Genomic DNA, 14371 nt, shown 5'->3' on the forward strand with positions numbered 1-14371 from the left:
AGGCAGCATCTATGGAAATGAACAAATAGTCGACGTTTAGGGCCAAGACCCTTCTTCAGAACTGGAATGGAAGGGAAAGGACCCCAGAATAAAAAGATAGGGATAAGTGGATCAGTGGCAATTTGCATGGGGAACTATACTATTATTTATGAGAAAAGTAGTTTCAGTGATACTCATTTATTAATTAACTAAAACATTTTTATTGAGGTCCAATATACTTAAACAAAAGGTAGAAGTTATCATACATGCATAAGAACACAAAAGTACAGATTACACTGGAAAAATAAACCAGATTTACCAAATTTCTCCATTCAGTTTTATAACCTACTTGGTCCATAATTTCCAACCAAGCTGTGTTTTGCTGACACACTAGCTATGTCCAGATTTCATTTCCCATATCTTTCCAGTTTGCTAGAAAGTGTGGGACCAATCCCTAAGGATGAGGACAGTTTAGCAGCAAGGTTTGGTACATGTAAATACCATTTATGTTTCACATTAATGGAGGCAATATAAAGACAAAATTAAGAAACAAAAGATTTATGGACATTTTAAATGACTAAAGATAATTTTTCCAGCAGTTTCCCAGCTTAAGTGTTAGTAAATTGACACAACTAATTGCCCTGCTGCTCAACTCCATGAGAATTCAAATATCAAAGCAATTTGGGAAAAGACCAGGAAAGGCAGTCAGCAAATTCAGAAGTTTTGTGTTCAGGCACGCATTTGCAAGAACCTGAAACCAGCTGCATGTATGCAGGGGATTAACGGAATTCTGCATGCAACTGCAAGCATTTCCCATTAATTTCAAGGCATTTTCTCAAGTCATACTTTGATTACCTTTTAATTATTAGCATATTTTTCTTATTGAGCTGTGAAACTGATGTAATGGTAGTTAATAAATTAAATGAAGGAATCTTCTTTCCTTCACTTACAAAGAGCTTGAGCAACATTTAGATACCATACTCGCTTGACTTGCATCAATCATGAAAACAGAATCAAAATCTGTTTTGAAATTTTGTTACAGAGGCAGAGTGCAATATATTAAAAAGTTGATACAGGTTACAATAATAATAGACAGACAAAATTAGATTGATAAAAAGCGCAAAAGTGGCATAGTGTAATGCTCATTGGCTCATGGACCATTCAGAGATCTGATGGTGGAGGGGGAAGAAGCTGTTCTTAAAAGATCAAAATTCAAAGTAAATCTATTAACTAAGTACTTTTATGTCACCATATACAACCTTAAGATTCATTTTCTTGTAGGCATCCTCAATAAATCTGTAACAGAATTGTAACCACAATAGAATCAAAGAATGACTGCACCACTGTGCAAAAGGTAACAAACTGTGCAAATACAAAAAGAAATAATAATAATAAATAAATATGCAATAAATATCAAGGACATGAGATGAAGAGATTTTGAAAGTGAGTCTATTGCTTGTAGGAACAGCTCAATAGTGGGGAAAGTGAAGTTATTCCCTCCAGTTTAAGAGCCTGATGGTTGAGGGGTAATAACTATTCCTGAACACGGTGGTGGGAGCTCTAAGGCTCCTGTACAGTACTTTCTTCCTGATGAGATCAGCAAAAAGAGAGCACGACCTGGGTGATGGGAGTCCCTGATGATACAGGCTGCTTTCCTGCAACAACGCTTCATGTAGATATGCTCAATGGTGGGGAGGGCTTTACTGATGATAGACAGGGCCGTATCCACTACACTTGTAGGATTTTCCGTCCAAGTACATTGGTGTTTCCATACCATGCTGTGATGCAGCCAGTCAGTATATTCTCCACCTATGTTCCCACTAAGGTGCGTGCGTGCACAAATCTTTTGCTACTAGCTCACAAAGGAATTTGAACTGTGAACAAATGTGAAGTGCATTTCATGATCGTATACAATCACATTTCCATTTCCGGTTTCTGATGCAGTTGATGTTTACAATGCGGAGTTTGCAATGAATTGTCTGCGGATTTTAGAACTAGCTTATTTATACTGTTTATATTGAAGAAATTATTGATTCACTATGTCAAATTCTAAAGAAGCAACGGGCGTGAAGCATAAAAGAACCACTGGTTTATTTAAAAAAGAATGGATTAATGAAACAGTAGAAGCTACTACACCAGGAATCAGAATCAGGTTTATTATCACCAGCATGTGTCGTGAAATTTGTTAACTTACAGCAGCAGTTCAATGCAATACATAACATAGAAGAGAAAAAGTAAGTAAATCAATTATAGCATATATATATTGAATAGATTGAAAATCATGCAAAACCAGAAATAATATATATTAAAAAAGTGAGGTGGTGTTCATTGGTTCAATGTCCATTTAGGAATTGGATGGCAGAGGGGAAGAAGCTGTTCCTGAATCGCGAGTGTGTGCCTTCAGGCTTCTGTACCTCCTACCTGACGGTAACAGTGAGAAAAGGGCATGCTTTGGGTGCTGGGGGTCCTTAATAATGGACGCTGCCTTTCTGAGACACCGCTCCTTGAAGATGTCCTGGGTACTTTGTAGGTTAGTACCCAAGATAGAGCCAACTAAATTTACGACCCTCTGCAGCTTCCTTCAGTCCTGTGCAGTAGCACCCCTCCCCATACCAAAGACAGTGATGCAGCCTGTCAGAGTGCACTCCATGGTACATCTATAGAAGTTTTTGAGTGTTTTTGTTGACATAGCAAATCTCTTCAAACTCTTAATGAAGTATAGTCACTGTGTTGCCCTCTTTATAGCTACATCAATATGTTGGAACCAGGTTAGGTCCCCAGAGATCTTGACACCCAGGAACTTGAAACTGCTCACTCTCTCCACTTCTGATCCTCTATGAGGATTGGTATGTGTTATGAGAAATATTTATGTATAACTGATATTACCTGCGTGTATTGTTGAGATGCAAAAGTTGCTGGAGAACTTGTAAGTGAGAAGAAGTGGTGTGATATTTGGGAACTTGACTTTTTAAAACGTCACTTAGCAAGCAAATCACAGATGGACAGTGTGCAAAAGCTCCGGTGAGAAAATCCTTCATTACCCACTACAAGCCTGCTGTGTACGTTTTGTGAGAGTGCAGATGAATGAGAGTGAAAGCGATCAAACCCAGAGATCAAAGTTCTTGTTGACAGTGTTTTGCTAGCTGTTAAAAAGGATACCTCTATATACAAAATTCAGTGTGCACACGTTGTCATCACTAAGCAAAAAATTACGTAGGACAAATTTTTTCCCCACACTGGTCATTACAAATTGAAGGGAACGTTGCTCTCCACACACACTCATAGAAGTTTGTCAAAGTTTTAGATGTCATGCCGAATCTTCACAAATTCCTAAAGAAGTAGAGGCACTGCCATGCTTTCTTCATAATTGCACGTATGAGCTGGGACCAGGACAGGTCCTTTGAAGTGATAACACTGAGGAAATTAAAGTTGCTAACCTTCTCCACCTCTGATCCTTCGGTTTCCTCCTCCTGAAGACAATAATCAGTTCCTTGGTCTTACAAACATTGAGCAAGATGCTGTTGCTGTGGCACCGCTCAATCTCATTCCTACAGGCTGATTCGTCACCTCCTTTGATTCAGTCCATGACAGTGGCATCATAAGGAAACTTGAGTATGGCAATGGAACTGTGCTTAGCCACATAGTCACAAGTGTAAAGCAGGTGGAGCAGGGGGCTAAGCACACAGCCTTGTGGTGCACCTGGGATGATGGAGATTGTAGATGATATGACACCAAATACTAAAACGTTAAGTGTGGTTCTTCAGGCTCCTGTACCTCCTCCTCAATGGTAGTAATGAGAAGAGGGCATCTCCCAGATGGTGAGGATCAAAAAGGAAACTTTGAAGATTGATTATGGTGATACAGAGAATTGACCTGAACTGGGAGGAGTAAGGTGTTATAGGACATGGCCCATATATATTTTGCAGAGTGCACTTCTAAAGAATTTAATAAAGCCTGCTAAAGGTAGTGTATTCTGTTTAATACGATATCTTTTAGTCAACTGATCAGTGTCAAGCTCGCCAATTAATTATGTGAGTAGGATTTTCTATGTTTCACATAAATATATTTCCAACAAAAGAGAAATACACATTGTGACAAGAATACACATAGATGTTAGCTGTCCTGTGTGATCAGCAGTTGGTCTGCCACTGTCTTCGGGAGAGAGAGAGATAAGGAAGACAATGGAGCAGCATTTGGAGATGTGTAATGAAGGGACGGGAGAGAGAGCTGTCTAGAGCGGCTCCCCCTTTGAACCCTGAACTGTTTGAAGTGATGGACAGGCGATTTGGAGATGTGTAATGAAGGGACGGGAGAGAGAGCTGTCTAGAGCGGCTCACCCTTTGAACCCTGAACTGTTTGAAGTGATAGACAGGCGATACCCCAGCAGGGGGATAAAAAGGGACAGGTTCGCTAAGGCAGGACACACACGATACCCGAGGTAACGAGACCCTGGAAGCGGTGCGCCTCTCACAAGTCGGTGGAAAGTACCGGGCCATAAACGCACAGGGTGAAAAGGTACGATCAGCGGGAACCCGGTGTGTGTCCGCCCTTGCTTGGGTGCCGGGTTCACTGCAGAGGATCGACCGCATCTGGAGGAGGGGTCACAGTCGGTGACCCCAGGTGACATCACAAAGGACTCGCCCGAAAGCTGCTTGTGAGCAATATCGCAGGTCTGTGAACCGTTTTGAATGATCAGTCGTTCTCGTTCTCTCTCCCTCCCCCCACGTTGTCCATCGCCATGGCAACGATTACTGCGAACTGAACTAAATTGAACTGGACTTTGTGTCACTTTGAAATTGGTCATTTACCCCTAGACAACGATAGAGCTTGGTTGATCCTGTTATCTTAATTCTGTGCAGATGTGTGTTTATCATTGCTGAACTGTTGCATTCATTATCCTTTCGTTTACTGTGTTGCTTGTTTCTGTAATAAAACTTTCTTAGTTCTAGTAATCCAGACTCCAACTGAGTGATCCATTTCTGCTGGTTTGGCAACCCATTTACGGGATTTGTAACATAAGTGGGGGCTCGTCTGGGATTTTGAACACTAAATTTGGGACGGAGTAAATTGATTGGGTCAAAATTCCCAAAAGAAAGAAAAGACAAACAGCAGAAATGGAGGCTGAGGAATTTATAAAGGCGCCGACCTTGGAGGCATTAGAGGATGCCAGGAAATCGGAATTGGTAGCTGTGGCCAAACAGTTGAATCTTGCTAAGGGGAAGTCGACAATGAGGAGAGAGGAGATACACAGAGCTATCGTAGAGCACTATGTATCAAAAGGTGTGTTTCCCCAAGGCGAGCTGGAGGTGGTGTCTATTGAAAAACCTGCTGGAGACACGGTACAGGTGCAGCTTGAAAAACTGAGACTCGAGCACGAGTTCCGGGTACGGCAGTTGGAGCGAGAAGAGAAAGAGAGGGACAGACAGTTACAGCGAGAAGAGCAGGAGAGAGAGTTAGAAAGGCAAGAGAGAGAGAGAGACAGTTGGAGCGAGAAGAGAGGCAGTTGGAGAAACAGAGGGAAAGGGAATTCGAGCTAGAGAAGTTAAGGTTAAGGGCAGAGCAGGGGCTTGTGCTGAACCAAGGTGGAGGGTTCCAGGCAACCCAGGAGGTTAGGCTGGTTCCCCCATTTGACGATACCGACGTGGATCGGTACTTCCTCCATTTCGAAAAAGTGGCTATAAGTCAGGACTGGCCGAGGGATAAGTGGGCTGTTTTACTTCAGAGTGTACTGAAAGGGAAAGCCCAAGAAGCTTACTCAGCTTTGTCCGTGGAAGATGCCCAGAGGGATGAGGCGGTGAAAGAGGCCATCCTCAGGATTTATGAGTTGGTCCCGGAGGCATACCGGCAGAGGTTCCGGAATGCGAGGAAGCAGTGCGACCGCACATATTTGGAGTTTGCCCGTGAGCTGCAGACATATTGTGAGCGTTGGTGCGCCTCGAAGGGGGTAGAGGGGGATTATGACAGACTGCTACAGCTGATCCTGATTGAGCAGTTTAAAAGTTGTGTCCCTGAGGGTATGAGACCCTACCTAGATGAGAAAGAGGCAGCCACATTAGCCGCAACTGCTAAGTTGGCGGATGAGTATGCGTTGACACATAAAATGAAGTTTGCCCCGAGTAAAGGCTACCAGAAGGGTAGTCAGGACGGCGGGGAGAGTCCGCCGGAAAAGTCAGAAAGTAAGCCGGGGACTAGTGAGAAGTATAAGGTAGACCGGGAGCAGTCTGGTAGGAAGTCTCCTGGGGTCGTCTGTTATAATTGTGGGAAAGTCGGACACTTTGCGTCCAGGTGCTTTGCCCCAAAGAAGGAGACGGGAAAAGGGAAAACAGCGATTTTGACTGGCTGTATCGAGCTGGTACACGAATCACTAGGGAAGGACAGGTCTGCCAAAGTTCAGGAAGGGCGCGAGAAGTTTATCTCGGCCGGATTGGTGTCAGTGAAGGAGGGGTTAAAACCAGTTCCAGTGCGGATCTGGAGAGACACGGGAGCGTGTCAGTCACTATACTGAAGAGTGTATTAGAGTTCAGCTCAGAGACCCAGACTGGGGAGGTAAAGGTCAAAGGTGTTGGGGAAGGGACAGAGTCAGTCCCTTTGCACCAGATACACTTACAAAGCAACCTGGTCTCTGGACTAGTCACGATCGGGGTTTGGTCCGAATTACCGATGAAAGGCGTGGAAGTCTTGCTCGGTAATGACATCGCCGGGGGAATCGTGTTCCCAGTCGTGAGATTGACAGGTCAGCCTGCCAGCAGTGAGGCCCCGCCCATGGACTCACAGGTTCATCGCGAGACCGCGGTAGTGAATTTAGCTGAGACGTTTCTGCCAGTCTTGTATGAGACAGGGGTAGAAAATGAAAAGAAGGAGTGTAGGGAGACAAGAGGTAGTGAGGAACCCGAGACAGACTTAGCATTAGCCAGGAAGGAATTTGCGCAGACGCAGGAGCGAGACGAGGGGCTGATGGTTTTGGCAGAGACAGCTCCCTCTGACACAGACTTAACAAGGGAACTAGTAGGCTATTGTGCGGAGGAGGAAGTGCTAAGGAAGAAAGGGAAATCAAGTACAGTACCCGCAGATGAGGAGTGGGGGGTGGTGCAAAAGAGTTATGAGGATGAGATTTTTAACCTGGCCCACAAGGTACCCCCCGGTGGATATTTTGCGGTGCTGGAGGAAACAGTTGGTGGAATCATGAAAGAGGTTTACCGGCTGCCCGGGGGGAGGATGTTATTGATTATGGCCGACGCGAACTGAGACGGTCACAGGCTCTTGATATGCTAACAAACCTAGTCGGGGTTAGCGTGGAAATCAATGAAGCTAGGGTCCCCCTGATAAGAGAAAAAAACCATTTTGAAAAGATTAGTATGGTATCGATCAGATGGGAGAAGGCTATTGTTTTGGCTAGGTCTGCTGATAAGGTCTCTCCCTTAATCCCCGAACAAAGCGACTCTTTAGGAGAAGTAATTAAACGACTCGTACCCGTGTGTTTGATCGTCCTGAGGCGATGCAAAGAACTGGGACGTTGGGTGGTGTCTCTGTTACAATAGGTCAGCCTAGTAAACAACATCCATATAGAATGAGTAATTCAGTGACTAAAGGGCTGACGAACACAGAGGTGTGTATTGGCAATTTAATATGGCTGTCTGAAGCCAGCTTGATAGTGAACCTTGAAAAAAATGAATTCGGCCACACGAAGGTCACTTACCTGGGAATTGTGGTGACACAGGGGCAGCTGGCAGCGATGCAAGCTACAGTGCAGGCTATCGCTGACCTCCCAACCCCGACAGACAAGAGGGCCCTCAGAAGGGTCTTGGAGATGGTGGGGTACTGTAGGAAGTTTTGCAATAACTCTGCGGTCACTAGCCCTCCCCCTCCTACTAAGCCCTTGCGAGAGAAAACTAAGTCGGAATGGGACGACCCTTGTTATTGTGGTCCGGGACAAAACCAAATGAGAGGTTACATTGATCGCAATTCATCAGTGTTTTTGGCCACTATGAAGTTTGCTGAGTTGGAGCCTGGTCTAAGGGATTATTAATAACACATATAAAAGAAACAGAAAATGTGATGGCTGACTGTCTGTCAGGTGTTGACAACTTCAAACTCGCTGTATTAGCCAAATAGCTGATAAAGATGTATATTTGTGTGTATCAAATAACGTACTCATGTTTGTAATTTTTACCCCGGTAAAAATCCTTAAAAGGGGGGAAGTGTGACAAGAATACACATAGATGTTAGCTGTCCTGTGTGATCAGCAGTTGGTCTGCCACCTGTCTTCGGGAGAGAGAGAGAGATAAGGAAGACAATGGAGCAGCATTTGGAGATGTGTAATGAAGGGACGGGAGAGAGAGCTGTCTAGAGCGGCTCCCCCTTTGAACCCTGAACTGTTTGAAGTGATGGACAGGCGATACCCCAGCAGGGGGATAAAAAGGGACAGGTTCGCTAAGGCAGGACACACACGACACCCGAGGTAACGAGACCCTGGAAGCGGTGCGCCTCTCACAAGTCGGTGGAAAGTACCGGGCCATAAACGCACAGGGTGAAAAGGTACGATCAGCGGGAACCCGGTGTGTGTCCGCCCTTGCTTGGGTGCCGGGTTCACTGCAGAGGATCGACCGCATCTGGAGGAGGGGTCACAGTCGGTGACCCCAGGTGACATCACAAAGGACTCGCCCGAAAGCTGCTTGTGAGCAATATCGCAGGTCTGTGAACCGTTTTGAATGATCAGTCGTTCTCGTTCTCTCTCCCTCCCCCCACGTTGTCCATCGCCATGGCAACGATTACGGCGAACTGAACTAAATTGAACTGGACTTTGTGTCACTTTGAAATTGGTCATTTACCCCTAGACAACGATAGAGCTTGGTTGATCTGTTATCTTAATTCTGTGCACATGTGTGTTTATCATTGCTGAACTGTTGCATTTATTATCCTTTCGTTTACTGTGTTGCTTGTTTCTGTAATAAAACTTTCTTAGTTCTAGTAATCCAGACTCCAACTGAGTGATCCATTTCTGCTGGTTTGGCAACCCAGTTACGGGGTACGTAACAACATCCACTCAACCATCTACTTCAGTGAATATAGTTGCTTAAATTTTAAGCAGAAAATTTGGCATTTAAGAATCATAATTTATTCTTCTGAATTTGCAAATTTTCTGCATTTTATTTCTTCTAGTTCTTTGACAAGATAAAATGATTTTAGAGCTTGAATACTATAACGGAATAACCTGTTTTATTCCTTCTGCAATTGTATTTTTAAAAAATCTATAACCTAATTAACAATATCCACAATTCACTTACCAGTTAAGAGGTTTAGATAATGTAGACCCCAGGCATCTCCCAAGACAGCAATGAAACCAATCTTTAATTGACACAAGAATTCACACATTTACATAATGAGGAAAAAAAACACTTTGCAACTCCTGTTTCACATTGATGAACTAACTCCAATAAAAAATAATACTCCACCGCCTAATTATATTTACAGCTGTGTAAAGTCCATGTTCAACTAATTCAAAGCTCTTGTGGCCAGCTTTCCATTTTCCACATAATAAATACTTAAGCCATTGCAAATTCCTGCTGCTTATTTGATTCTCCATCAAATTCCGTTCAATATACACCCCCTTCCTTTGAAGTCCTGATGAAGTGTTTTGGCCCGAACCCCTGGCTATTTATTCCACTCCCTAGCCTAGCGGCTGCCTAATTTACTAAGTTCCTTCAGCATTTTGTGTATGCTGCTCAACCTAAACCGGCTGATTTTCCTTCAACACCTCCACATTTACAATATTTATTTTTTAAATCCCTCTAATTAAACCCTATAGTCACTGCTTCCCCACACACTCCAAATTTCTAATCTTTCATTTTTATCCACCATCCTTTAAAGCTTATACCCTGAGGTATATTAAAAACAGATCTTTTTACTTGGAATGTAGTTGCCCATTCGCAGTACTCATATTGAGCATGCCTGTCAGTTAGAAAGGCAAGTACAGCATAAGGTCTTGATTCATGAGGTCAGCTCCATGAGGCCTTGACGTACATAAACAGATGTAATCTGTTCAGGGAATGTGATCATTTGTTCTCTTTTTCAAGGATGAGCAAAACCATTTTGGTTGGCAAAGTAAAGTCTTGGTTGATAAGATTTTCAGAAGTAAGCACATTGGACTTCTGTCTTGAGACTGGATATGAACATCTAAAGAGTTTCCAGGCCAGTCGTCGTAAATCAGAGTCCTCGACAAGCGAAACAGCATCCGACTTGTTCCTGTATTAATTCTTCTGCCCTCTGCTTCGGACTTGTTTTGTTAACCCTTTGCATCACTTAGTAAAAGGGTGGGGGACTTGCTCTTTTATCAATTATTTTACTCATTGTTTTAGACTTAGTGTTTTACATATTTTTACGTTTCTGTTCCCTACAGCAACCTTGGAGTGTTTCAGCTCCCTCACTGATCTGAATCCTCAAAACTTGCATGGAAGTTCAAAATATATTTATTATCATGGTACGTATACCGTATACATCCTTGAGACTCATCTTCTTGCAGAAAGCCACAAAACAAAGCAACACAATAGAACACATTTAAAAAAACACAATAAAGACCATCAAACACCCAATGCGTGAAAAGAGCAAATCATGCAAACAATAAAAGTAAACACAGCCACGGAGCCAGTTCAGGATAAGGTGAGTGCCAATGGTTGCAGGCCACAGCTACAGAGTTAGTTCAGCACTGAGGCAATAAACCTCACTGAGTAATGAACTGAACACTGATTCATTCTTCACTCTCAGCGCTTAAATTGGTCAAACATTGGTTTGTTTTTCGCTCTTGGACCTGGGCCCCGCCACTTTGATCTGGCCCCAAGTCCACTCCAGCAATAGCTGCAGCAGCCAAATCTGCATTCTTGAGAGTCCAGTTCACTGGATCCTTCGGGATACGCAAAGACAACAGGTTGTACAGACTGTTCAAAAGCACAGCTCCCAAAGTGAATTTACAGGCTGTGGGTTGTAGTGCTTGTAGTCCAGAAAAAGCGTAATTAATAGAATAGTTAGTAGTTTTGTTTTCTGCCTGCAAAATGTCGCTGTGCCACACAAGCACCAGGCTTATCATTCCCTACCGTAATTTATAAAACAACAAATAGTAACCTGTGTTGCAAATAGTGCGACTTAATGTGATTAAGAGGGGCTAAAAAAATGAGGCAACCTGTTTCTTTAACATTTTACATGTTTCTAAAATATTACTTCTAATGTAGAATTATAGACGAGTCAATGGACCTCTTTACATTACATCACAAAATTCCAAAATTGTTCACAAGTACAATTAAAAGATTGGTACAAGTACAGTATTTGATAAAACAATGAGAGGAAAGGTCAATAAATGGATCCATAGGTAAGGACACAAAGGAAGGTAATAGCAAAATAATCAACTTGAGAAAAAGAGGAGAATGAAATGGAAAGAGGGGAAAGATAACAAGTAGAAACTAGGTGAAGGGAAGGAAATCAGAATTTTAAAATAACATATCACAAACTATTCCAGTGATCAAACTTCACCCTTTTGGCAATTTGATATGATTGGAGTTTAAAGTTATTATGAACCTCTTTTAACTTCTTATATCTGCAGGGTAGACCTAATAAAAGTAGTCAAATCAAATCTGTTAAAATAACCGTCTGAGTCATGAGTCCAACATTACCATCACATTCAGATGCTGTTAAATCCTAAATGTGCCTTTGCAGAAGAAAACTACATAACATAATGAAATATTTCACTGTATGCCACAAGCATCTTCAGTTTGCATTGTAATACTCATCAATACTCCTTACCAGCCAAGCAACTTAGGCTCACAGAAGGACATCATAGAAGAGCAAAAAGTAGCTCTGCAGTCAGAAAAATAATCTCAGGAAATATGTGTTGCAAGGTGATATAATTAATGTAGACTCTCAAGAATAATACATTGTCTTTAACAATTTCATTCAAAGAAAACAAAGATTGTATTTTCTTTAACACAGAAAGAAAGGGAAAAGGAAAGAAATGATATCAATAGACGGCCAAAACAACATAAGAGTTTATAGATTTTAGTGTTACGTTATATGAACAAGACAATATATTGTGAGTGATTGGTGAAAATTTCCAAATACATGGAAGCAGACATTTGCTCTCTGGTCTTTCTTCCCTTCGGGCGTTCCTTTCTAGTTTATGGCAACCATGAAAAGTTAAAGACCAGCACTGGTTACTTTTATGTATATTGCACAGAATAAAAGATGGAATCTGACAATCCTACCTCATATTCTTCAACTTCTATCAACAGTTTTGCTGCAGTTATTCTGGATTCATAAGGAGGAAACAAATTCTGAAACATGAAGGAAAATAGATTAATGCATTAATTTTAAACCCGAGAAAGTCTGAAAATGCTGGAAATCTGGGGCAACACCCAAAATGTTGGAGGAACTCAGCAGGTCAGGCAGCATCTATGGAAATGAATAAACAATTAACATTTTGGGTCGAGACCCTTCTTCAGGACCGAGAAGGAAGGGGGAAGACACCAGAATAAAATGGAGGAAGGTGGGTATGGAGTCTAGCTGGAAGGTGATAGGTGAAGCCAGGTTGTGGGAAAGGTCAAAGGATGGAGAAGAAGGAATCTGATAGGAGAGGAGAGTGGACCATAGGAGAAAGAGTAGCAGGAGGGGACCCAGGGAGGCGATAGGCTAGACAGAAAAACTAAGAAGGTCATAGCGGGGAACAGAAGAAGAGGGGAAGGCGAGGGAAAAAAATTACCAGAAGGAGAAATCAATATTCATTCTTGGCACAAGAGGAGGCCATGAACCGACATGTCAGAACAAGAACTAGAATCACAATTAAAACACTTGGCAACAGAAAAGTTCCACTTCAGGCAGATGGAGTGGAGGTACTTGACAAAGCGATCGCCAATTTATGACAGGTCTCACCAATGTAGAGGAGTCCACAACAAGAGCACTGGACACAGTAGACGATTCCAGCAGAAGCAGTGTTGCTTCGCCTGGAATAGACTGTTTGGGGCCCTGACTGGAGGCGAGGGAGGACATGCAGCACTTTGGCCGCTTGTAGGGATAAGTGCCGGGAGGGATGAATGATCAAGGGAATCGTGGAGGGAGTGATCCCTGAAGAAAGCAGAGAGTGGAAGGGGAGGAAGAGATATGTTTAGTGGGGGGATCTCTTTGGAGATGGCTGAAGTTGTGGAGGATGCTGTGTTGGATGTTGAGGCTCATGGGGTGGTGGGCAAGGACAATGGGAACTCTCATTGTTAAGGTGGCAGGAAGATGGGGTGAGCACAGATGACTGGGAAATGCAAGAGATGCAGTTGGGGGCAGCATCAATAATGCAAGAAGGGAAACACCATACTTAGAAGAGATCTCTGGTGTCCTGGAAAGTAAAGCCACATCCTAGGAACAGATGCAGTGGAGGCAAAGGAACTGAGAAAATGGAACAGCATTTTTACAGAAGATAAGTTGAAAAAAAATAGTCAAGGTAACTGTGGGAATCAGTAGGTTGACAGTTTTTCAATTGTGTATTAATTTGTTTTATTGTATACACAAATACAATACTTGCGGCCATTCCAGTAACATTTTCAAATAGGAATGGCTTTATCACCACAAAGACAAAATGTCCACAATAGTTTGAAACTGCAGTTTGAGGTCTGAACCAAGCACAGCGATATACCTGGCGAATGTTAGTCAGGTTCCCCTCCACCGCCCCCCCCCCCAAAGATATGGCCCATACATGCTGAATTCAGCATGTCTTAGAATGTGCCTTCCACACTCCCCTCACACTCATGCGCAACTTGTGGGATGCTAAAAACTTGCACAACAACCTAAAAGAAACAAGATCAGGGAAAAGAGGCTCAATTCCTGTCAAAATCAGTGAAGCTTTGTAAAAGTGCTTTTAACGTCTCTGAAGTGCAGACATTTAAAAACCATTTAAACCATTTAAATAGTTTTAAAAATTCATTAAATATATTCAAATATAACTAAAACTTTAAACTAAAACAAATAAAAATTAAGATTTAGAACACAGAATAGTACAGCACAGTACAGGCCCTTTGGCCCATAATGTTGTGCCAACCCTTAAACCCTGCTTCCCATATAACCCCCCACTTTAAGTTCCTCCATATACTTGTCTAGTAGTCTCTTAAATTTCCCTAGTGTATCTGCCTCCACCACTGACTCAGGCAGGGCATTCCACACACCAACCACACTCTGAGTAAAAAACCTTCCTCTAATATCCCTCTTGAACTTCCCACCCCTTACCTTAAAGCCATGTCCTCTTGTATTGAGCAGTGGTGCCCTGGGGAAGAGGCACTGGCTGTCCACTCTATCTATTAATATCTTGTATACCTCTATAATGTCTCCTCTCATCCTCCTTCTCTCCAGAGAGTAAAAACCTAGCTCC

General features: G+C 42.7%; 1 protein-coding gene across 1 annotated transcript in view; it reads right to left on the reverse strand.

The window, feature by feature from the left end:
- Nucleotides 1-14371, reverse strand: part of si:dkey-12j5.1 (uncharacterized) — a 434002-nt gene that overhangs the window by 354893 nt on the left and 64738 nt on the right. Inside the window, exon 8 of the mRNA XM_063042381.1 lies at nt 12228-12296. Within this exon, the coding sequence (XP_062898451.1) occupies nt 12228-12296 (69 nt within the window). The remainder of the gene's footprint in view (nt 1-12227; nt 12297-14371) is intronic.

This window comes from Mobula hypostoma, chromosome 3 (assembly GCF_963921235.1).
Source record: "Mobula hypostoma chromosome 3, sMobHyp1.1, whole genome shotgun sequence".
Lineage (NCBI taxonomy): Eukaryota > Metazoa > Chordata > Chondrichthyes > Myliobatiformes > Myliobatidae > Mobula > Mobula hypostoma.